This window comes from Bos grunniens, chromosome 26, assembly GCF_055505025.1.
Source record: "Bos grunniens cultivar Pamir isolate PY7600 chromosome 26, Bosgru_T2T1.0, whole genome shotgun sequence".
Lineage (NCBI taxonomy): Eukaryota > Metazoa > Chordata > Mammalia > Artiodactyla > Bovidae > Bos > Bos grunniens.
Window position 1 is genome coordinate 27,417,154 of NC_141190.1, and position 25,275 is coordinate 27,442,428.

General features: G+C 41.7%; 1 protein-coding gene across 7 annotated transcripts in view; it reads right to left on the reverse strand.

Moving 5' to 3' along the window:
- The window catches only part of SORCS1 (sortilin related VPS10 domain containing receptor 1), a 576,007-nt gene that overhangs the window by 100,593 nt on the left and 450,139 nt on the right, over positions 1-25,275 (reverse strand). For 6 of the 7 annotated variants that reach the window (XR_015155388.1, XM_086377870.1, XM_086377867.1 and 3 more), the window contains exons 10-16: positions 18,541-18,687; positions 10,597-10,699; positions 10,254-10,330; positions 7,940-8,031; positions 6,550-6,657; positions 3,754-3,871; positions 1,996-2,126 (exon numbers count right to left, since the gene is read on the reverse strand). Coding sequence is in view for 6 of the 7 variants with exons in the window: in XM_086377870.1 (XP_086233996.1) it covers positions 1,996-2,126; positions 3,754-3,871; positions 6,550-6,657; positions 7,940-8,031; positions 10,254-10,330; positions 10,597-10,699; positions 18,541-18,687 (776 nt within the window). In the remaining variant the exon portion in view is untranslated. The remainder of the gene's footprint in view (positions 1-1,995; positions 2,127-3,753; positions 3,872-6,549; positions 6,658-7,939; positions 8,032-10,253; positions 10,331-10,596; positions 10,700-18,540; positions 18,688-25,275) is intronic. The other variant, XM_086377869.1, reaches the window with a different exon arrangement.

A 25,275-nucleotide genomic window follows, 5' to 3' on the forward strand; every position in this document is an offset into this window, starting at 1 on the left:
CTTTAAGTTTTCTCTAGTTTGAAAACAAAGAGTTTTCTCTCAGCCTCCTTGAATTCTTGCCTCCCGGAACCTTTGAGTCAACTCTCTTGGCTTCTGAAAGATAAAGCTGGGCACAGAGAATGGCAGCACATCACACCTCCTCACGCACAGACAAATTGCAGGCAGCGATGGCAAGCACAGGTATGAACTGGCCCACCTGTGTGATGGAGGCGAGATGCTGGCACACAAAGGTTGGGAAAGAAGAACTAGGCTTGCTCAGGGGCCTGGCACCAGGCAGTTGGTTCCCAGAATTCTGCCCATACCAGCTGGGTTTGATTCTGGTGCAACACAGCATGGGCAGAAGGACTTCCGGGACTCTGCCTACAGGACATCCTGTGTTCATTTCAGGAAATTACAGTAACAGGCAAGGTCATCTAGCAGAGGGATGTCCGGGGGAGAGCCAAACTGAGAGAGAACATTCAGGGACAACCACCTTTGCCAAAAAATCACTGTTTGGGAAGGCCAAAGTCAAAGCTCTAAGATAAAAAGTTAACTCCCCGTATGGATCCTCCTTGAATACAGTGAATAAAGAAGCAGCCAGGGTTCCGAAAGAGGCACGTGATGAATGACAAATATTCCACACAAGTTCTCCCTGTGAATGTAGTTCAGGATGTCAATCCTGAAAGGCAGGACAGAGATGAAATATTTTTGTCATTGTAACAGTGTTGTGCTGACTAAAAGGAAAGTCAGGGCTGGGGAGGCCCCTGCAGAATTCCCTGTGAGTCCCAGTGTAACTGAAGCTCTGTCTGCCTCCATCAGAGCCCAGAGAGAGACAGAACTGCCTCTTGGCTTGCCTTCTCTACCAACAAGACAGGAATAGCCTTGGGTTATAGGTCTGAGTACTGGCAGCCAATGTGGCAGGACTGGCCAGTACTATTCATTCAGAGAATGCTCCTAGAGGTCTACCATGAGAGATGCTTCTTTTTTCTAAGTAATGTTATGTGCAGGTACACAGTATCTCAGCCCAATCACTGATATTCTGATGATCAGACATGTGACTGATGATTGCTACCCAGCTAATACTTTTAAGTAGATGTCTTTGTTTCTTATGCTGGTTAAGTGTAATCATTAACACTGACATACACATTTAGCAATTGCTTTCTCTAAACCAAAAACATATAAATACATTTTAAAAAGGAGGAGGAAAAAAACGAGACCGAAAATGGGATGGACGTGATCAAGAGGGTTGGTTACCACCTATTCAGCTTCAATCATCTTTCAACCTCATCTGACAGTCAAAACTAGAACAAAGCAAGCACATCATTGGCCCCACAAGCTAGTTTTCTGCTTAAGTAAAGCTCCAAAACCATGTTGTGGCACTCTGAGAATATTTAACATCTAAATGTTGCACTCCTTTTCCAGTTTAAACTAGGTTAATACTGGTAAAAGGAGAAGGCTCTCCTACTGCTAGGTTCATAAAGCCATAGATGGCAATGCCAGTGACTCCATCCTTGCACTGAATTCAGAAAAATATTCCATGGCTTTCATAAGCAATTGTCAGCTAGCCACTAATTGAAAACCTCCAGGTATAGAAAATGCACTGCCCTAAATGACCATAATTTCACTACCAGGAACCCTAGATTCTAGAGAGATTTTTATCTTGAACACACATATATTTGCTCCCTGAAACATCCACTTATTGTTTAAGTGTTGCAGTCAAAAGAGACTCAGGGTGGATCTGGCTTCTCTTTTTGTCCTGAGACCTGTCAAATGTGTGAAGATAATTACTAGCTATCTCCTGAGTCCTCCTTAAGCCTAAAGAAATCCCTGTTTTTTTTTCTGTATATACACACACACATAACCAGTAAGCCATGATGTCCCCACGTGGTAATTCACACAAACATGAGGTTTATCACTTGGATCTATGCATGTAACTATTCAAATGTAAACTTTCGTTTAAGGCCCACATGGGTTTGAAATATGCAGTGACTACATGGGCTAACAGCACGAGCTCACCAGTCAAAATCAGCCTCTGTGCAGACGCAGGGCTCAGACTCCATGGCGCCTGCATATTTTCCCTGCATGCATTTCCGCTCGGATTTTCTCTTCTTATATATCCTCTTCGCTCCCATGATGCATGCTTCCCCCTGTAAGGAGACAAGAATCTCATACTGTTGACCCATAGGCATGACCTTCCCTACTCCACACTAGGACAGTCCAGGGAGATGGTCTCAAATCTTAGGGTGATCTGGACGTGGGCAGTCTGCTTTGTGCTAACAGCATTTTCTTTTCAATGTCTAGAGTCCTATTACAGAACATGACGACAAAGTTAATCCTAAGAAGCACCGAGAGAGTGTCAAAATGTCCTGAACTCTGTTTTCAGCAAATCCTCACTTGGCAAGGTGTTGAGTAGAAGGGTATGAGGGACACACAGGTAATTAAGACTCAGCTTGTAACAGTGTATTACCAACAAATCTATGGTAATTAAGTTGGCTTCTTCTGTAATAAAAGATTGGCACATGATCATTTATGTGCATATGAAAAAAGAATATTGCTAAGAAACATAAAGGTCCATTTTGCCTCGGTTTATTATGCCTCTGCCCACATAATTTTACTGCACTGATTTTACATCCCTGTACAAGATAACCACTGGAGAAGGAAATGGCAACCCACTCCAGTGTTCTTGCCTGGAGAATCCCAGGGATGGGGGAGCCTGGTAGGTTGCCTTCTATGGGGTCGCACAGAGTCGGACACAATTGAAGCGACTTAGCAGCAGCAGCAGCACAAGATAACCAATAGCACTACATTCAGTGTTTCTCCACAAAATAAATGAACGCTTTGAATATTACAATGTCCATGCACTCCAAAGGGGAAAATATCAGCTATGTGAATGAGCAATCCTTTCATTATTGAGCCTCCAAGAAAAGTGGGTGATTCTAGCTGATGTAGCTCCCATTGTCAAACCCAGCTCTGTGTGTGTGTCCAAAGGACCAGAGAGACTTTTGTCTAAGCTACTCTACACTGTCTTTGTTGAGCAAGCTCACTTTAACCAGCTGCACTACACATCGACACATAAATATACAACTTAGTCTAGGTTTGGAGTATATGTTGTGTTGCTTTCTCAATATAGTGATGGCTTTGCAAGCAAGGGCCCCAGCTATGTCCTTTGAGAGGCTGGCAGAATGAGTTCTTGGGAAATCAAAAGAGAGATGTTTTATCCAAGCATTCTATCAACAATATGAGCAGAGTAGCAGAGGGGCCAGGATGAAGGAAATTTTCCTACTAATTCCACAACCTTATAACAAAAGAAGCTTGGAAGGAGGCATAAAGCAGTATCTAATCCCAGGGAATCACAGTGGTGGGGAGGAAGAATTTTACTGGCACTCCTCACCCAGCCCAATTTTGCTGTTTTATGTCTCTGTTTGCATTGCTAGATAAAACTGAAGAGCCTTTCCTCACCCTTGCCCCCACACCCTGCAACCAGATGACATGCTCAGATAAATTATGTTTGGATCTCTGTGCTGAGTTGCTGTTTTGTTTTGAGTTGTAAGTCTAAGCATTTGAATTTTATCTCATTACACCCTAGTACAATAAAAACATGAATTACTTCACAACAGCAATAAATGTTGAGTTTGTTCACTGCCATGGCACCCAGGACACATAAGAAACCACCAGATGGACGTTTTTGCCCAGAGAACCCTGATTCCTACATTTGAATGACTATCTTCCCCCAGTACTCTCCATGCCTCCCACCCAGGACACTCGTCCCCCTACCTGGCTGTGCAGCTGCCAGGGTCTGTAGTCCTCCTCGGCACAACGCCTATCGAAAATGGACTTGTAGTCCACTTTGACCAGCTGCCATTCAGAGCGGTGACTGAAGTGTCCAAACACTCTGCAGATGATACAAATACTCACAATAATAGCAATGCTGACAGGTGCAACCGCAGTTAGCATTTGTTGAATATTTACTACGAGGTTAGCACAATGCTAAGCATCCTATATCGGTCGTATTATTTGATCCCCAAAACACATTTCTGAGGAGGGTTGTTATTATTGACTCCACTTTACCTGTGGGTAACCTGAGGCTGAAAAAGTTTTAACATGCAAAAACCAAAGACAAATCACCAAGAACTGGTAGAGTTAGAACCCAGGGGTGTTAGACTAAAAGCCTGTGGCTATATACTCCACAACAAGAACTGTTGACCAGAAAGAAAAAATAAAAATGAGAAAACAATCACAAATCCTGCCCCCTATGCAGTCCAAGATTACACTTCAGGTTCTCTTGCATTTAATCGACCTGGTCCTGTGGTTTCCATACTATTTTATCTTCCCACCATTCCCAAGAAGAAATAGGCAACAAGGCTGAAGAGCTGTAACTACTTCCTACCCTGTTCATTCTACTTTCCTGACTCAGAGAAGCTCAGCTACTTAATGAAGTGTTTGAATCACCTATTGCCAATGTGAATAAAAGCTACAAGGCAGCCTTTACAGTCAGCTTTTTTCATCTGTGTTTTGTAAATATAAAAACCGAATAAAGACAAATTATAGAATAAATTGCTAACCCACTGGGTAAAAGTGTAACTGTTAGGCATATTAATTTTTGTTGCTCTTTTCTATTGTCAAAAAAAAAAAAAAAAGAAGTAAGGAGGAAAAAAAAATCAGAAAATGTACCAACTGTTTACTTTGATTTAAAAATTTTCACTGTTGACAGGATCAGCTGCTTTAAAATCTTCCCTCTTCTCTGAATATTGGAAATAAAAGCAAAAATAAACAAATGGGACCTAATTAAAATTAAAAGCTTCTGCACAACAAAGGAAACTATAAGCAAGGTGAAAAGACAGCCTTCAGAATGGGAGAAAATAATAGCAAATGAAGAAACTGACAAACAACTAATCTCAAAAATATACAAGCAACTCCTGCAGCTCAATTCCAGAAAAATAAACGACCCAATCAAAAATTGGGCCAAAGAACTAAACAGACATTTCTCCCAAGAAGACATATAGATGGCTAACAAACACATGAAAAGATGCTCAACATCACTCATTATCAGAGAAATGCAAATCAAAACCACTATGAGGTACCATTTCACACCAGTCAGAATGGCTGCGATCCAAAAGTCTACAAGCAATAAATGCTGGAGAGGGTGTGGAGAAAAGGGAACCCTCTTACACTGTTGGTGGGAATGCAAACTAGTACAGCCACTATGGAGAATAGTGTGGAAATTCCTTAAAAAACTGGAAATAGAACTGCCTTATGACACAGCAATCCCACTGCTGGGCATACACACTGAGGAAACCAGAATTGAAAGAGACATGTGTACCCCAATGTTCATCGCAGCACTGTTTGTAATAGCCAGGACATGGAAGCAACCTAGATGTCCATCAGCAGATGAATGGATAAGAAAGCAGTGGTACATATACACAATGGAGTATTACTCAGCCATTAAAAAGAATACATTTGAAGCAGTTCTAATGAGGTGGATGAAAGTGGAGCCGATTATACAGAGTGAAGAAAGCCAGGAAGAAAAATACCAATACAGTATACTAACGCATACATATGGAATTTAGAAAGATGGTAACGATAACCCTGTATGCGAGATAGCAAAAGAGACACAGATGTATAGAACAGTCTTTTGGACTCTGTGGGAGAGGGACAGGGTGGGATGATTTGGGAGAATGCAGGATACACGGTGCTCAGGGCTGGTGCACTGGGATGACCCAGAGGGATGGTATGGGGAGGGAGGTGGGAGGGGGGTTCAGGATGGGGAACACGTGTACACCTGTGGCGGATTCATGTTGATGTATGGCAAAACCAATACAATATTGTAAAGTAATTAGCCTCCAATTAAAATAAATAAATTTAAAAAAAAAGAATTAAATGAGATAAACTATATTTAAAAAAAAAATCTTCCCTCTTTGTTTTCCACTTCTGATTTTCCAGAAGAAGGAAAAATCAGAGTTTCATATTTCAAATTCAAAGCTCATGTTTTGAAACCCACAGGCAGGCAAGCCATTAATCAAGCCTTTCACAAATTAATGATCATCACTTTCCAGACAGGAATGAGCGCAAATGTAATTTCACAAGAACAGACTGTTCTCATGGTTCCCCTAATATGCCTCACAATTGGGTTAGGTAAAGAGCCAGGGAAAAATAACATCCTTTGTGGGGGTGTGATCAAGCTCTGTGTTCTGTCTTAAAGTGAAATCATTCTTATATGCCTGTGATTTTCTGTATATCAAGCCTGTTTATTATTAAAGTTTTAAATTGATAGCTTTATCTTCTATTGAAAAAAAAAACACTTAATTTCCCTAAGCTCGTTCAGTATAGGAAGAAAGAGGCTGCACCACGTTGCTACCAGCCCACAGTACAGGTCTCCTAATAGCTAGCAGAGAGCCAAGAGAATGGATGCGTGCATTGTTCTTTCTTCTTTGCTAGGGAATCATGAAGTCAGATGCACTGCCTTTGCTAGCAACTTTAAAACTGAAAGCAGCAAGGCGAACAGGCTCAGCTAAAAACCACACGTTTCTGGATTTCTATGAAGACTAGAAGACAACACGGTTTTCCACTTACGTCATGATGAGAGTCTCTTCCCCAGGTTCACCCAGAACCCCATCCACAAAAAGGGGAATAGATGTGAAACTGTATTTGCTCCAAGATCTCCCTTCATCAAAACTCAACCTGATGACAGAAAAAAAAAATTATAGTCATCGGATCTCAAAAGAAAATCCTTTCAAAGAAAAGATACTACCAACAAGGAGAGAATATATTTTGGAAGTACCTGGGGCATTGTCAAAGTGAGCCTTTGATATGAATAAGTGTTCTTAATTACATCAGAAGGTGGATATACAGCTAGCCAAGTGATTTGGGGCCCAGATGTATTATAACATCAATCAGTGGAGAGCTGAATGAAACTGGAATGATAAGTCGCTGATAGAACTTTTTTAAATTTGGATATCTTATTAGGTCTTAGATCTCAATGTGACCCTCTCTAAAACCTTGCTGTCATCTAGCAGGAGGCCCTGCAGGTGATTCTGAGAACAGTCACCTTCTGAGACCACTGCGATGGACTTAAATCAGCCAGCTCCACGTGATCAAACCCTTAGTGGTATCCTTCGTACATTGTTACAAATCCTGGTTGACCCCCTGAGGGACTGGGTGCAGAAGAACAGGCTCTTGAAAGTAAGCGAGGACTCTGCAACTCTGATGGTCATACAGGATGTTTGCTTTCCCCTGCCCTTCTCTGGGCTGCCTTCCCTCAGGCTGAGCCTCTGGTTCTGTTATTTCTGCAGCTTTCCCTTTGGTCCACCAAAGTAAGCAACACTGGAGGGAAAATCAAGCCTCTGACTGTGAACGAGCTCACCTGTGCAGAGAGCCACTTTCAAACACACAGATAAAGGAATCTATTGAAAACCCCTCTGGAAGTTAGGCCTTGCATGTTCATCTACAGAAGACCTATAGGGAGAGTTTCAGAAAACCACCCTTTCCCGCCCGCAAAAATGAGGCCAAATGCAATCAGAGCAGAAGTGACACGCACTGCTGATCTCTGTGCAGAATGAACAGAGTGAATGCAAATATTAAACTTCGGGAGACAATATTTGGGATAGGTGGCTGTGAGAAATTAAGCTATTCAGAGATTATCCTTGACAACCACTCTACCCATGACTGTACTGAAAGAGTGAGGTGCTGGAGGTACTGATGGGGGAGAGGGGGGCTGTCACATTCCAAAACCATGTATAATTGCTCTCTAAAGGACACATGCAAGCTCCCTTTCTCTTTCTCACTCTCTCTCTCTCTCCTTTCCTCTTGCTTCTTATAATAAAGCAAAGGTATAAGTTATGTTCCAGCAGACCATGACAATTTACTACAAGCACGGTTATAGTCTGTCAGCCTGACTTAGACTGGTCTTAGCTGTGTGCAACCAGTCCTGGGTACAGGATTTAGGGGCAACAGGTGCCTTTACCAGAGATGTCGAATTGGGAGAGATGTGTGCTTCATAGCAACCAGGACTCCACCTTGATCCAGATACAAAACACTGTGCTCTTCTTCAAAGATCTGGAAGAGGAAAAGCACATACACAGCACCACACCCCCACCCACACACACCCAGGGTTCAGAGAATTAGTCTTCATTTGAGGCAAAATAATCTCTCCATGAGCCCCCATGATAGAACTGGGCTCCCCCAAATCTGTGGAGAGACACAGTTACGAACAGTGCTTCCCCAGGTGGATGACATGTGCCACTGGAGTTCCAGAAAATGATTTTAGGTGCTCCACAAGAGAAATTTAAATAATAACTAAGAGTCATGTGTTCATATTTCTATTCCTGTCATTTTGTGGTGAGCTCTGTTGGGTTCCATTTATGATTATGTTGACATTTGTGCAACTGTTACATTGGGTCACACCTTTAGATCAGAGAAACCTTGGAGACACACTATTCCAATACTCTCATTTTCACAGATGAGAAAACTAAGGTTTAGAAAGAAGTGGTGACTTGCCTAGGACCAGGCAGACGATAATGGATGATGCCAGGACGGAGCGAATGACAGTGTCCTTTCCACATGTAATTACTTCAAAGTTTCCAAGTGTTACAGGGGACAGATGTTCCTGTTCAACTCATGGATTCTCTAGCCAGTCATAGAGCAATTCTGATCAAAACGAAATCATACCTTTGGGTACATTGTCATTGGGTCTCTCTCTGTATGTAGAGAGAGGAATCTGAGGTCAAATGAAGACGGGCTGGAGACAATTCCTAAGTCCTCTCCATACAAGATGCTTCTTGTTTTCTCACAGTCACTCTGTTAGTATAGCCTTGTCTGTGATTACACTATAGACATAATTGTTTCCACTCTGTCTACTTCTTACATTCAAGATGTACCCAGGACTATAGGAGAGACTTATTTGCTTTGTTTGGGATGTTACAAGGAAAAAAATGTGACCCTGGCTCTCTAACTATTGTCCATAGGAAACTTAATAATGCATGTTCCTATATATATCCATGGAGAAGGAAATGGCAACCCACTTGAGCATTCTTGTCCAGCAAATTCCATGGACAGAGGAGCCTGGAGGGCTACAGTCCATGGGATTGCGAAGAGTTGGCCACGACTGAGTGACTGAGCATATATATCTCCAAAATCAAAACCCCTGGAATTTCTTAAGCAAGTTTCTTTCTTGCTCCACTCTTCTCAAAACATGTAAATCACAGTGCAGATCTATGAAGCTAGGAGAGGGTAACTAGACCGTAACATGGACATCTTTGCCTAAAATTTAAAGCGCAGTGTTCTCACTGCTGTGTGATTACCTGTGCATTAGATTTCAATTTATGGTGCTAGTTATTGTATGATAATTAAATGTCAGTGGCTTATTAAAACATATTTATTGAAGTGTAACAACCAAGCATTAGGCACCTATTTTGTTAGGACTGCTAAACCTCATTAAGTGCCTGTTTTATAAGCTAGGAGTATCTAATTTTCATTCAGAAGAAAGAGGAAGCATTTAAGCTAAACACACTGGTTGAAAGTGATTCCATTCCTACTTTCCCGAACATATGCGCCCTGATGGTTATTACTCTGTCTTCTGCATATGAGCTTTAAACATCTCAGAGCACCACCTGGGTAATGGCTTTTTCTGAATCACTGCATTCTCCTCTATTCTGACTTCAAGGCAAGAGGAATTTACGGAGGCAACCCGGCATTAGATAGGTAATCTCCCTTCCAGGCTTCATGTTCCCTACATAACAAACTCTCTAGATTTCCCGCTTTCTTTTAAGGGGAAAATTCAGTCATATCTAATTTTGTTTCATTGTTACTTATAAACTTTCTTACATATAGGCTGTGATAAAGTGTCATTTTTTTAGGACTTTCCTGGTGGCTCAGATGGTAAAGAATCCTCCTACAGTGCAGGAGACCCAGGTTTGAACCCTTGGTTGGGAAGATCCCCTGGAAAAAGGCATGGCAACTCACTCTAGTGTTCTTGCCTAGAGTATCTCATGGACAGAGGAGCCTGGCAGACTACAGTCTATAGAGTTGCACAGAGTCGGACATGATGAAAGTGATTGAGCATGCACGCAAAGGCTCACTTATCACACAAAGAAATCAAATTTCATAAATATTTGCTGAACTCAGAACTTTTGTAAGCCATGAATAAAACAAATAAGGGAATAAACACATTGAGAAGCTTTAGGATTCATGTGTGACTGAGTAAGTTCCCAGAACTGAAACAATCTGGACAATTTTTAACACATTTAAACACCAGTAACTTAACCAGGATACTTTCTTACCTGTCTCCAAGTGTTTCCCGCATCCGAAGAAACAAACATGCTGATGTCACTGTCTGACAACTCAGAACCTATATTACCTGGAGAGAGCACATCACCATTAGTGAAGAGAACTTTCTGCAAAAGCTAACGACGGGCTGTGCTGGCAGTGTGCACTGCCTGAGGTGGATTTCGACTGCAAACACTCTATCTGAGCAGGGTTTTTCAGCATACTTGCTTCAGGGTCAGTGGCTTAGGTGCCTTTCAAAAATATTTTTAGCTTGCTCATTAAGTTCCAAGCACAGCTACTGGGCTTCTTAAAATAAATACAATTTATAGCAGTGAGCAGACCAGGCAAGCTGCTTACCTGAAGCCACTATGATGCTGGGGGCTGTGTCTCTGCTGGCGATGATCCCTGATGTGTAGGGATTCTCAGAGACCTTAAGGTGAAGGTGTAGGGAGCAATAGGGCTGAGAAGAGGAGAAATGAGGATCATGAAAGTACACCATCTAAATGGTCATTTAAAACTCAGATTCAGAGCTCCTATCCATTCATTCAATCATCCCACCCATCCATCCACCCATCCATGAACCCATCCATCCGCCCATATTTCATTCCACAGATATCTGGTGCCCACTAAGTATAAGACATCTGCCAAACTGTTGAAGGAGAGAGCACTTTCATTTCAAGTCTAGTCTACTGAAATAACTGCCGTTTGGCCATTCAACAAACATTTTAATACTTTATCTGCAAAACATGTGGTGTAGTTTTATGAAAGACTTAACACTGACTAAAATTTGGTCTCTGCCACTGAGGAGTATACAATTTAAGATCTTTCTATTGATTATCATAAAGGAATATATTTTAACAGCCATGAGATAAATACAGACAAAATATGAAATTCTAGGGGATAGGAGCCTACATTTAACTTCGGTTGAGGGGAAATTTCAAGGAGAAAATGGCGACGGAGGCAAAGGTGGGTAGGATTTGAATTGCAGATGAGATGCTCAGAGGGATAAAAGACATTTCGGGTCTGAGTAATATCAGTAACAAAGAAAAGGAGCAGAAGAGTGGAGCTGTAATACAACAGGTAGTTGGGTAAGACCAATGAGGAGAAATGGGGTTTGAGATTGGACAGAAAGTACAGCCAGGCTGGAGGTGCTCTGAAGAAGTCACTTGGCATCTCTTAGTCATATGAAGCCTTGGTCTCAGTTCTGTAGAAGAAGCTGTATGACATGTGGAACTGTCTTTACATCCACCAGACAACTGACATAATGTCTGTGTAAGGGTATTATCAGATTCAGTGTAATTCAACATAGAAGTTCTTGTAGATGAAACACGCAAATGACAACAATTTAAACAAAAATTTAAGGGACTTGTTTGTGCATACAAAACTCCATCAAGTTTTCAGATGAAGACATCAACAGTTTTCAAAAAAAAAAAAAAAAAAAACCAAACAGGATAGTAAATCTCACACAAATTTCATTTAAAATTGTCCTTGTACTGAATCATCAACAACGACAAGTTTGTGACTGAACCCACGTCACTTTTCATCTCTCAGGAAGATTATTTTCTAATCTTATCGACTTGAGTTTTTGAAATCACCAATGTACCTCTGTTATTACTTTCATTCTGCTCTGTAAGTCTCAGCCAGCAGATATTTAGAGAGCGACAGAGATGCAGTGATTACATTTAGACGGGATAGAGTAAATGACAAACTAAAAATGAAACTCAGAAGTAAAAGCAGCCAAAACCCTGGTGAAATGACACAATGGGTCACAATAGGGTATTTCCATCACTGCCAACAGAGGGAGTAAACTCCCAAGGAATGATGACCATAATAAATGGTTGGCTTTGCATGAAAATTTCATGTACAGCTTTCAAAAATGGAATTCTTACTCTGCAATGTTCCATAAGGGTAAAAAGACCACCCCTGTAAGAAGAAACAGTCAGACCTCAAAACTTGGCTGCCTTTTGTCCAAGAGGAAGATTAGCGAGGGTATGGTATGCTACAGAGGCCCCAAGGAAGTGCTGATCAACACTCAGGCAGGTGCTGAGACAGGATAACCAGAGGTGTCAAACCATGTGTCCATGAAAATGTTCCTGACAACTGCAACCTATCAGATCTTGCTTTCTCTGATTTACCACAGCTTATTTACCACGCACAATCCTGGATCATGTCATCGAGTATGCAGAGTTTTATCGCCCTAAGAGATACACTTGACAAATAAAGAGAAAACATCAAGTACTGCTTTACATCTTCTGTAAAATCTCACATAGAATCTAAAAAAGACAATCAATAAACACTTGAAATATCAGGCAGCACTTTGAAGTTAGGGCATGAAAGATCTTACTTTACTGTTCTACTCAAAACAATGCCAGAAGTACATGGGCTTAGGTATTATTATAAACCACATTACCAGAGAAACGTGAGAATATCCATGGTATTCAAAGAAATGATTACTACTATACTTAGACACGGGGGCTTAGTGGATGGCCTTTTATACCAACAGAGCAGGATAGCCCTGGCCAAGAGAGCACCCAGGTGGCAATCTTCAGTCAGCCACTGGTCACATATGTCATAGCCCTGCAGTTCAGAAGACTGTGAGACTAACTTGCCACCTGACCCAGGGATTATTTATGAGAGGGCACTTGCCATTACATAAGAAAGAGGGCATTTTCAATTGGTCATTTCAGCACTGCTCTGTTGCTATGGCTTTCGGAGGCCTGAGAAAAATTAATTTGGGAAGAAAGGACACCAGTTCCTGCAGTAGCAGCAACATTACAAACGATCTTTCTTGTGTACTTTTTTTTTTCCCTCACTTGCACATTTGTAGTACTGGATTGCCCCCAACTGGTACAAGGAAAATATTCTATGGTTTTTTTCCCTTTCTTCCTTTTTTTCAAGAAAGTTACATAGTCCACATTGCAGAAAAACGATGTTAAGTGATTCATCTTCACTTCTTAAACTTAAACGTTTACAGTTGAACAGTTTGGGATATTTATTAAGGTGAGGTCACCACAGATTGATAGAGAGGTTGTTATAATGTCTCTCAAACCACTGCAAACTCCTGGAAAACATGAGACAAGGCATTCCAGTTCTTAGGCACATTTTGCCCAGGAAGGGGGCACTTTGTCCATTTCTGCCTTCCTGCCTTCTTTTCTCCCATTAGGGAACATATACTGGGTATCTTTCCAGTTCAGTTCAGTGGCTCAGTCATGTCCAACAATTTGCGACCCCATGGACTGCAGCATGAGTTATCTCTAATTTAGTATGAGTTAAAACACAGCTTATCCCAAAGACCTTTATCTATTTCTCTTCACTTCTCATATTAAAAATCTACAAAACTGTACACTGGAATCACCATGATCTAGGAGCTGATCTATAAGAACAGAAGGACAAACACATGTGTTTGGAAGCTGCCTGTGGTTCTGACTCACACATAGGCATAGGGAATGGAGTATCACCAGCTGGTCAATACCAGGAGCAACTAGATCCTTAGTCGTCAATCTTTCTGGGGTCAAGTACAGATTTTGAAATTCTGATGCAAACTGAAGACTCTTTCCCAAGAAAAGGGCACAAAGGAAGCAAACACAAAGGTTTGCATTCAAATCCAGGGAGCTCACATGCTCCTGAAGAATACCACGGACCTCTAGACCCCAATCACCTTCCTTTGGCCTTATTCTTGTATTTCTTATTTTAACCAACAAAATCCTTTGGCCACTGCAAGTGTCCAGTGAATGCCTGTTGAAGTCAATTGATCTACGAATGAATTGTTGTCTTCCTGGCACTGTGGGTGAGCAGCAGAGAAGGGTTAAATGATCCAAGACATCCACACACACAAGACATCCTACACACACACTTGTACAGCTTCTGATCTTGAGTTGGAATGTGGGATCCACTGAAGTTTTTGTCAGGAGTCGGGGACAAAGAAGAGGGTGGCCCCAGCCAGCTGGCTGGGTGGAGGGCATTCAGCACTGCTGAATATGGAAAGTGGCAACCAGTGCAGAGGAGCAGGAAGCAGGGTCGAGTCTCCTGGGGCAGCTGCAGCTTAGCTCCAGTAGGAAGCTGCCAACTGAACCCATCGAGAAGGCATGGTTTCTCTCCATGAAACACTAGGCTGTCCCTTGGGGCCTAAGGATTTGTTCCAGGCTCAGCTCACATTTTGCCTCTAGGGAGCCCAATTCTGAGGTTCTGCAGTCAGGTGGACCATGACCTATAACACCCTATCTAACTGTACAATGTGGTCTTCAGGGGAAAGAAATCCCAGCTGAGCCCTCCAGGCAATCAATCTAAAAGTCCTAAAAATACAGCCCAGATTACCCTGGATGTCTTATTCCTATATAATGTATTTTACCAGGAACATTCCATTTGGGGCTGCAGTTCTGAACTTGTTCCACATTTGCAACAACCCTGCTGGGGGAAAAAAAAAAATCTCTTTTCTAATCACTAGGCTGTGTTTCCAGTGACACTGTCACTTTCCAAGTATTCACAATCTAAAATCTTTTTTTATCTCCTCTCTGCTACCAGCTCCCAAACCTAAGGAAGTTTTTAACAGTCTGGGTCTCCTAAAGCTCAAAGATCTTTCTTATTCTGTGCCTTGGCAGAGTTGTATAATATTTTTTTGTTGTTTCTCCTTCCTTTTTTCATTTTCTTCTCCTCATTCTACTGCCTGTTTTCTAAAGCTCAGATTTAAAGTACATTAAATAATAGGACTAAAGAGAGAGGAAGGCCAAAAGACTCTTGGGTACCGTATGTCTATATCTCCTTCATTGATTTTTCCTCAGTCTCAATGAGCCTAGTGATTCTGTTAACTGTGGGGTCAACTTGTACACATGAACTTCAGAAGGTGGCTATTATAACACATTTTTCAGTGTGACTATCAATAGCAAGGAAAGGCTTCCACTAAAGTCCAAATACGAAACTCAAACATCTGTCCATGGCATGTCCGCCTGAAACAAAGACAACACTCTCCACAACACAAATATTAAGCACCCACCATGTGTCAAGTATGGCTCTTGAGCTAACTCTTCGGTGACCAAAAAGAGCACCATGGTCCCTATGCTTGTGGAGCTCACAGTGAGTGGGAGGAGATATACTAGCAAGTCAACAGATGCATGTGCTGATTTCAGAGTGAGAAAGATCCTGAATAAAAAAGAAATTGGACCAAGTGCAGTTTCAGAGGATGCTCAAGAAAGCTCCTGAGATGGAAGGTTCTCAAACAAGGATCTGAATGCCAAGAAAAAGTCATACTAGAAGAAGGGCATTTTAAGAGATATAATATAATGGCAGATACAGAGCCTAAAACATAAAAGAGTGCAGTGAGCTAATGGTATGGAAAGGCATGATCTCTTCCCTCACCATGGCCAATGTGTAAGGAAAGAGAGAGTCTGGAGACCAGGCAGGAGAAGTGGACAGGGGCCAGACCATGCGGAATCTTGCAGGCAACAGTCAAGTATCTGAATTTCATTCCATCTGAATTAGAAAGTCATTAGAAGGTTAAGGAAAGGAGGGACATGGTCTGAATTTTTATAGTTTAAGTTGACACCTTTATGTAAAATTTGAGAAAAGAACAATCTAATCTCTAATGCTGCTGCTAAGTCACTTCAGTCGTGTCCGACTGTATGCCACCCCATAGACGGAAGCCCACCAGGCTCCCCCTGTCCCTGGGATTCTCCAGGCAAGAACACTGGAGTGGGTTGCCATTTCCTTCTCCAATGCATGAAAGTGAAAAGTGAAAGGGAAGTCGCTCAGTCGTGTCCGACTCTTAGCGACCCCATGGACTACAGCCTACCAGGCTCCTCCATCCATGGAACTGTCCAGGCAAGAGTACTGGAGTAGGGTGCCATTGCCTTCTCCACTAATCTCTCATGAAAGAAAGCAAATAAGAGGTTGTCTAGGGCCAAGGGTGTGGGTACTGACTGTGAAGAGGCATAGAGAAATTTTTTAGAGTGATTAAAATATTGTATCTTGACTGTGGTAGCTGTTACAACATGAGTCTATACATTTGTCAAGATTTATCACTAAACTCTTAAAATGCTTTTATGTATGTATATTTCAACTCAATGAAGTTAGATTTAAGGGGGAAAGAAAGGTTGAATTGGCTGCTATGGTGAGATGAAATTGCCAGGTAGAGACAGGAGGAGCAGCTGTCACTGTAGGGACAGGGAAGAATGACGATGCTTGTATTAGGACGGTCTCAGTGGAGATGGGGATGTACGGATGTACGGTGATACGGCATTTATAATTCGGAGGCACAGCAATTAGACTTCGTAACTCTGGGCTGGGGGAGGAGCAAGGAATGTCTCACTAAGTGCTTTGTATAAGAGGCATTTCTAATGGTCCATTTATGATGCCAGAGCACCCAGGAAAGCCTCTTTAGGTGATACAGTTGGCTTTTTCTCATGGGCATTCAGTCATCAACATGCATGATGGGATGGAAGATAGCATTAAGCCACTGGGACATCTCCTGCATCTTTGTCTTCAACTTGGAACAGCTGAATGAGGAAGGTGGGCATGTTTTTAAAATGCTATTTGCCTTTTAAATAGCCAGTGGGAATTTGCTGTATGACTCAGGAAACTCAAACTGGTGCTCTGTAATTATCTAGAGGGGTGGGAATGGGGGGTGGGAATGGGTGGGAGGTGTGAGGAAAATTCAAGAGGGAGAGGACATAATGTACACCTATGGTTAATTCATGTCAATGCATGCCAGGAATCAAACCAATACTGTAAACCAATCATCAATCAATTAAAAATAAATAAATATTTTTAAGTGCTATATGCCTTGCATAGAGTAGGCATTCAATACATAACTGCTACATTCACTTACTCTGTAACTGGATTTGTGTACTGAGTAACAACTGGCTTTTTCCCCCTGTAAGTTGCCACTAATAGGGATATAAGCTGAGTGGGAGGCAGAATTTCAGACTGCTTCCCCTGATACATGGTGACAACTGTGATATCCTCTGCAGCTAATAAGGTCAAGCTATGGCTGTGGCATCTTCTCCATTGGGAGGGTGACTTGCCTACAGCTGTAGGAGACGAACCTGCAAAGTGACTGCTCAGACTTCATGGGACAGAAGGAAGCAGGCTCAGTGTGCATAACATTAAATAAAGCTGGGACTGTTTGGTGGGTGTGAATAACTGGTATATATCCAGTCCTTCTTACTAAAACTAAGAGGTCTCTTCTCTAGCTTTACAGACTGCTGTCTCCCTTTTATGAATTTAAATGAAACTTTGGATTTGTTTTCTAGAAATTAGCATTTAATGATATATTATTTTACAATTAATCCCTGCCTCCCCTCCTTCATTCACTCAGTATCAAATTCATGTGTCAAGTAAAGGGCAGGTATCATAAATACTAAGAAAAGTAGGATGTGACCTTATAATCATTCACTCATTAATCTATTCTCTCTCAAGTAGGCAGCAAACTCCTTGAAGACAAGACACATTTGTGATTCTTCTCTTGGACACCATCATATAATCAAATACAAAATAATTTGATCTAATCTATTTACTGCCCCAATGCTAGACAAGTTTTTACAAGCCATATTTCAAAGCAGAGGTCAAAAAATTTGTTTTTAAGGGTCAAATAATAAATATCTCATTGATGGACCACACAGTTTCTCATGCCTATTCAACTCTGCCACTGTAAAGCAAAAGTATCCATAGACAATATATAGGTGGATAAGCATGACTATGTTCCAATATAATTTTATTTAAAAAACAAGCAGTGGGCTAGATTTGCCCCACAGACCATAGTTTATCAATACTAGCTTTATATAACGACATAAATGAATGGAACATATTATAAAGAATACCGATTAAGGATTTAAATCAGTGGTCCTTACCTTTGTTTGAGGCGTAAATTTCTCTGAAAATATGAATAAGCATGTCCACTGGGAAATACACTTACACAATTCTGCATTCAGTCCACCAACTTTACAGCTGAATTTATGTGTCATTAGATCCTTAACAGGTTATTCATGGGAAAGTAAGGGTATCTTTTCCCACCACAACTGGAAACTATCATACTCTCCCTTAAACTACAATATGTGGTCCTTATCAGAAATTGGACAGCAACTGAACATCCTTGGAAACAAGCAAGAACCTTACTTGTGTTTTCTTATGGCTTTGGTCCATCACAAGCAGCAAAGCTGTGACTCTTTCCTATAACCGCCTTCACACCCTTCCCCATCCAGTCCTATTCCTCAGTTGAGCAAGAAGCCCTGGGCCCATGTACATCTGCTTGTTGACCTCCATCTCCAGCCCTCACTACGTGGGGCATTTCACCCCCATATGAAGACTCACCAGCACGCAGTGCACAGGGTCCCCTCTTAGGTCTGTGTCTGGAGCCTGCAGCAAACGCCAGTCTCTGCCTTTGTTGTATGTGATGAAAGTCTTCACTTGGTTGTCAATCTTCTTGTTAGCCAAGAACATTCCCTTTATCCCTGCTACCTGGGAAAAATGGACATGGCTGAAAAATACCTCAATTTGAGAAGAAATGTAATTATTGTACTTACAAAAGAAACCAGACTATCAAATGCAACTGTGATCACTTGTCTTGAAGGAATGAGAGTGAGGGTTGTGCTTACGTACGACTCCCCGGGCTGTGGGAGACAATGCAATAGCCCCATGCCCCCTGTGCTTGGGCGATCCCAGTGCAAGCTTGACAGTCTTCTTATCTCCTCTAAGGTAGGTTGACAGTAGCTTACAGCTGCCTAGAGATAAACTGATGCTGTTGGTTCTGTGCTTGGCAAATGATAAACAAATAGGGGGGTACAATACTTTGGCACCTGATACGAAGCACTGGCTCACTGGAAAAGACCCTGATTCTGGGAAAGACCGAAGGCAAAAGGAGAAGAGGGTGGCATCACCAACTCAGTGGACATGAATTTGAGCAAACTCCAGGAAATAGTGGAGAACAGAGGAGCCTGGCATGCTGTAGTCCATGGGGTCGCCAAGAGTCAGACAAGACTTAGCGACTTAACGACGACAACTTTTATTTTATTTTAGGCAAGCACTCATAGTCTTAAATACTTTATCTCCTTTAGTTATTGCAATAGTCCTTTTGGGTAAATATCACTTACTCTATTTCACAAGTGAGGAAACTGAAGCTCATTCAGGTAAAGTGAGTTGCCCAGGATCACAACACCTAATGTCATATAGATGGTAAGTGGTAGCCCAGGGATTTTAACCCAGAGCTCTGTGGTTTCACAGCCCCTGCCCTTAATGATGAAATCACTGCACTATTCACAGCCTTGGGCAATTAAAAGAGATCAGTGCAAACTCTGGATCTGATGACTATCACTATTTTTTTTTTTTCTGTAAAAGGTCTATTAAACTATCAAAATACATTAAGCAAAAGAGAACAGCTTTTAAACATAAAGAAGTACGTTTTCCTAAATTGTCAAACAATTCCTCCTCAATTTCTATAATACTATTAATCCTACCATAAACAGCCCTTATAATTTATTTGACTCTGCAAACATGATTACTTTTTCTCTTTTATATCTTAGGAAAGATGCAACAATAAAGAAGTTGCCAAAACTGTGCAGGAACAAATCATTAATTGTGTGCCATATTTTTCACATGTTTTAGAATTAAACATATTTATGCATAATTGACTCTACTTTAAATTATAACAATCCAGGAAAACTTGGTAGTGAGAAAAGTGTCTGAAATATGTTGACAGGTGCATTCTAACATTCTGCAAAGGTTATCTCATTTAATCCTCACAAAAGCCAAGGAGATACAGCCTCATCTGAGGATGAGGGAATAGAAACTTAGATTAAGTGGCTTTCTGGAGCACAGGCAGAGAGTAAGTGAATAAGCTAGAAAGAATACCTGAACCCATTTAACTTAACTCAGGTCCTTTATCTGACTTCCCTTGTATATTATAATATGAAAAATTTAAGCAGAAGGATGAAACCATGGTATCAGTCCTTGCCATGTACAAAACGCTAAACTCAGTCCTTTTTAGGTAAAACCTCCAATATTTGCTATAAACCTGCACAGCACCTATCATCCCAATTCTACAGATGAGGAAACAGGCATAAATGAAATCTAATTGCTGAGGATCACAAAGACTTGGGGTTCACACCCAAATCTGTTAGACTTCCGACATTCTTTCAGCAAATACGGCTCTGACTTTGTCAATTCAAAGAGGCTGGGCTTCTATCAATAGAACATGCACGTTTTGCCTTTGCTTTTGACACAGTCAAACCTCATTAGTTCGTACCTGCTGTTTTGGCATCTGGGATAATTTAGAATTGAGCCAACTTTGTACTCTTTTGCAACAACAAGTTTGTTAAGCAAATAAATGGTATAAATGAGTTGCTGGGGGGAATACTTTGAACTACTTAGGAAAACAAGCTTCATTTGGGGCCTGTAACAGTAGCCAGAATACTTTTTTACACACTGTGGATCCTCCACAAATGTGGAAGACGTAAATTTCAAGGAATACTCTACCTCTTAACAATGGTATATTAATTGCAAACAACGTTTATTTATTCACTACACCGGCTCCATAAGGATTACACACCAGGGAAGCCCATGTTGGTCTTGCATATGTTCGAGAGGCTGTTACATATTTAAATGACACTATACTGACAATTCTTTAAAGCTTTGATTTCATAAATCAGAATTTTCCCACAGTTGTACCTGTCTTCCCTCCATAGCAGTACCAAACATGGACAATGCAACACTCGAAGTTTATAGGACATAGAGAAGGAAAAAAAAAACATTACCTATTCCAGTTGTTCCCTTGCCGTTTCCCGCCCTGTTCCTCTTTTGGCCCAGGTGTCAGAGCAGGGCTACGCGTGTTTAGAAGCTGGTGCATTTGATTTGCAGAAGCGGGTGACTTTATTGGCCCCTGATTGTCTGGCTTTATCAAATGCCTCTAGAGCTTTGTAATTCATCTCTGGCAACCTGGCCTTCAGGTTTATCTTGAGGAGTACAAACTTAGCAAAGCCAGGGGGATGTATCACAATAAAGGATAGAGCTGAAGAAGGTCTGCTTATTTTCCTCCTGTGGCCAAGGCACTTAATCCGGGAAAATCCCATTTGGAGTGTATTTTTATTTTATTTATTTATCTGTTTATTTAGGCTTCTTGGGCTTGGTCTGCAAAGATGGTCAGCCTTGCCGGCTGTTAGGTTTTCGTGCCACTCATGGTTCCTTTTCCCTGAGCCTGGGAAGCCCGCCTGCCTGTCTCAGTGCATGCCTGTTATGAGGTCTCGTTATGTTTCTAGAACTTCTACCCTCTTACTGTGGACTCTGGATACAAAGGGAGCAGTATTAGTACCCAAAATGTGGAATATGTGTGTACATGTGTGTATGCGTGTGTACATATATGCACATATGTAGTAGTGTGTGTGTGTGTGTGTGTGTGTGTATGTGTCTAAGGTCTAGGTTTCTGCTGAGGATGAGGGTACACATTTTTGTTTCCAAACAACTCCCTCTGCATTCACATCATGAGCCCATTTGTGCACTGGGGTGGGCTGTGGTGGGATGACAGGGCAGGTTGTGGGGTGGAGGGTGGACTAGTATTCCCACTGAAGCATGCCTTCACGTAGACACAGAGGTCAAGAAGATGCACCTATGGAGATGGCACACCCCGCTGCTGGCAGTCTGCCTCCCTTCAGGGAAGAGCTGCTATTACCTCTTCTGCCTGTCTCAATTCTGCACAAAGACGCTGAGTATGTTGAGAAGCCACTTTTATTTCTTTGTCATATGGGGGAATATGATACCCAAAGTTTCAAAGTTATTTAGTCATTATTTCTTATTCTCTAACATCCTACAAGCCAAAAATACCACATTGACTGGATTTTTCAACATGAAGTGTCAGAGTTCAAACCTCAAGACAACACAAAGCCCTGCCCTCAGGATATCAGCCTCAAAGTGCCACCTTTACTTCTCTTCTCTTCCTTTTTTGATCATGAAGGCTACCCCCACTCCCTGGGACAGCATCCCAATGCTGATCTCTCCCTACCCATCCTTCAAGACCCAGCTCAGTAAGTCTTTACCAGAAACCAGAACCTCTCTTTTAATCCTGACTGTCCCCAACTCTTCTTCTCTGCCCTTCAATATGTCTCCCACACAGATGGTATCTATATCTTGGCTCTCAACAACCATGTAAGCTTCTCAAGGGCACTGGTCTTCCTGGAAATGTGTCTGGTACTCCTCAAACTTCTTACCACATGTGATTTCTTCCTAGCTTCTCCTGTCATCTCGCACATCATCATGTCTCACTTGGGTATAACTTCTGGATTATCATTCAGTCCACCATATTCTCTCATTGAAATTAATAATGGAAAGTCAGTTTATACAAGAAGTGCTACTTTTGTTTTTAGTAAAATAGTAAGAATTCTGCATTAGAAGAGAGAACGAATTCATAGTGCCCCAAATTGATGAAATACTTAAGAAATGTCAGACATGACATGAAAGGCTTTTTGCAAGCAAGTGCGCATCCATCCCTCCATGCAGGGTAAGTGGTACACTCATTGCATCCTCATCCTACACATGCAAGAACCAATCACTCTAAGGTCATTCCCCCAATAACTTTGGGGATGCACTCCACATCAGTGTGTCTGACTTGAGAACCCAAGAACCTAACCCTTTGGCAATACTAGTTCTTCAAACTCCTCCCTCATCCTGAGAGAAATGTTATATGTAGATATTACAGGAAATTGCTTTTCATTCATTCTTCAGTACATGTACTCAGTAGTTGCTCAATGAATATTTTTAATATCCATCACTTATGCATTCTAAGTACCAGGAAAATAGCACCTAGAATGTCTAAGGAAGTATACATTCACTCTGCAGGTTTTTTTTGAGAGTCAGAATATGCCAGGTCCTGGGACTTAGATTTCTTTAGTGATTTTAAGAAAGAATTCCAGATAACTCCTTTGTTTCTTAATATTCCTCCCTAGAAGGTGCTCTCCTACCCCAAATCTTTCATACATTCCACATGGTGGCCATGTTAGAAAGATTCCCACACAGGAAAGTTTGCTTATTTCCCTAATGCTGACTGGGAGCTGATTCTTCCCATCCTCTCTATCTCAGACTTTAATTATGAATCTGAAATATCAAACTTAGAAGAGAATTTAAAAAATGAATAAACGACAATGGCAGGAAAGAGAACATATTGCCACCATTATGTCTTTGGAGACAGGATATTTTTTGTTCTAAAGAGAGGATCCCAGCCAGGAGAGACACATACCCAGCAAGTGCCTTTGTCATCAGAGAACCCACTGCCAACAAAGACTAAGTATTTTTTCCTTCCCTGTTGTCTTGGTCAGGAAGCACTCACCTACCCAGGGAGAGAATCACCTTAAATAATTAGAGGGTATATTCTATGTCTTGCAATAACTATGTCCTAAATGGGAGAGGAATTTTCTTCCCTACCTCTTATGCTGGATTGTAAGAGGTAGTCTTTTCCCAAGAATCAAGGTGTAGCTACATCATCAGAATTGTGGAGCTTTCTCTTTTGGAGAGAGGTGCTCATAACATCAGAGAAGGCAATGGCACCCCACTCTAGTACTCTTGCCTGGAAAATCCCATGGACGGAGGAGCCTGGTAGGCTGCAGTCCATGGGGTCGCTAAGAGTTGGACACGACTGAGCGACTTCACTTTCACTTTTCACTTTCATGCATTGGAGAAGGAAATGGCAACCCACTCCAGTGTTCTTGCCTGGAGAATCCCAGGGATGGGGGCCTGGTGGGCTGCCATCTATGGGGTCGCACAGAGTCGGACATGACTGAAGTGACTTAGCAGCAGCAGCAGCAGCAGCTCATAACATACAGAAGACACTATGTGTGTAACAAAATGCACTGCTCACCAGTTACACCTGTCATACCGCCCACTGTGCCTCACTCATGCATGCATACATTCTGTGCATTCTGAATTCGCAGCCAGGTGGCTACATTCTCAACACAACCCCTTCTGCTTGTCTGGGATGAACTGTCATTGTCCATTAAACCAAAGGGCTCGCCATCATCATTAATTAATATCCCCTTCCCAGAGGAGGGAGGATATTGCCCAGAGCTGTCAGACTCCGTATCATCATCCACTCCAGACAGATATACCAGGAACCATGTGTCTCAGACACACTCATCGCAGCTCTTTTGCTCCGGCCACCATTAAGCCTGCTGTCTTCTGTGACCTGCTCCACGTGGTGCCACTGGAGAATTGTGCTCCTCAGGAATGACAGAATCTTAGGACACTTGTTTCTAGGATTCTCTTGCATGAACACATCCACCAGGCAAAAGTGGGAGTTTCGGGATAACATAGGGTGAATTTGCTTAAACTGCAGGCTCAGGACTTGGTGTAGTAAATGATGAACAGGTCCAAAGCCATCATCTGTTGATTCTGTTTATGCTGGCTTTTTCCCAGACCATTTTCTTCTTCCCGTCTGATCTCTTCTGTAGGTATAGTCTAATATGATTTATGCTGCTCTCTAATGGGCTTCTATCTTATGGTTACTACTTGGCCACAATCAAATAGAAGCCTGAATGCTGATCTTTCTAGAGACACACAATAGTTTCTAGTTAAAAGATTGCACACTCTAGAATGCAGATCCTAATCCTGACACTTATGAGCTTTGTAATCTTATAAAAAATGATTGCATTTTCTCTGCCTCCATTTACTTATAAACAAGAGTGATGATTACAGTCCCTGTGTCATAAAGTTAATATATAGATTGAATGAGATAATTTAAAAGCTTCTTTATAAAGCATCTAAATGGTATCCCAAATATTATCTATTTACTGTGATCTTTCTTCAACAAAAATCACTACCCAGCATTTTTGCTCTGAGGCCAACTTTCCTGACTCACATCTTGACTCTTCATGAATGGGGTCCATGGCAATGGTTACCTCACATTGAGGGGAATTTCTGGCATTTCAATAACTAAACCATGTAAGATAGGGCCCCAACACTTTGTCCCCAACATTTCCCTATCTCAACACATACATACACATGGTTCTGGTGTAGCTGCTGCTGCTAAGTCGCTTCAGTCGTGTCCGACTCCATAGACGGCAGCCCACC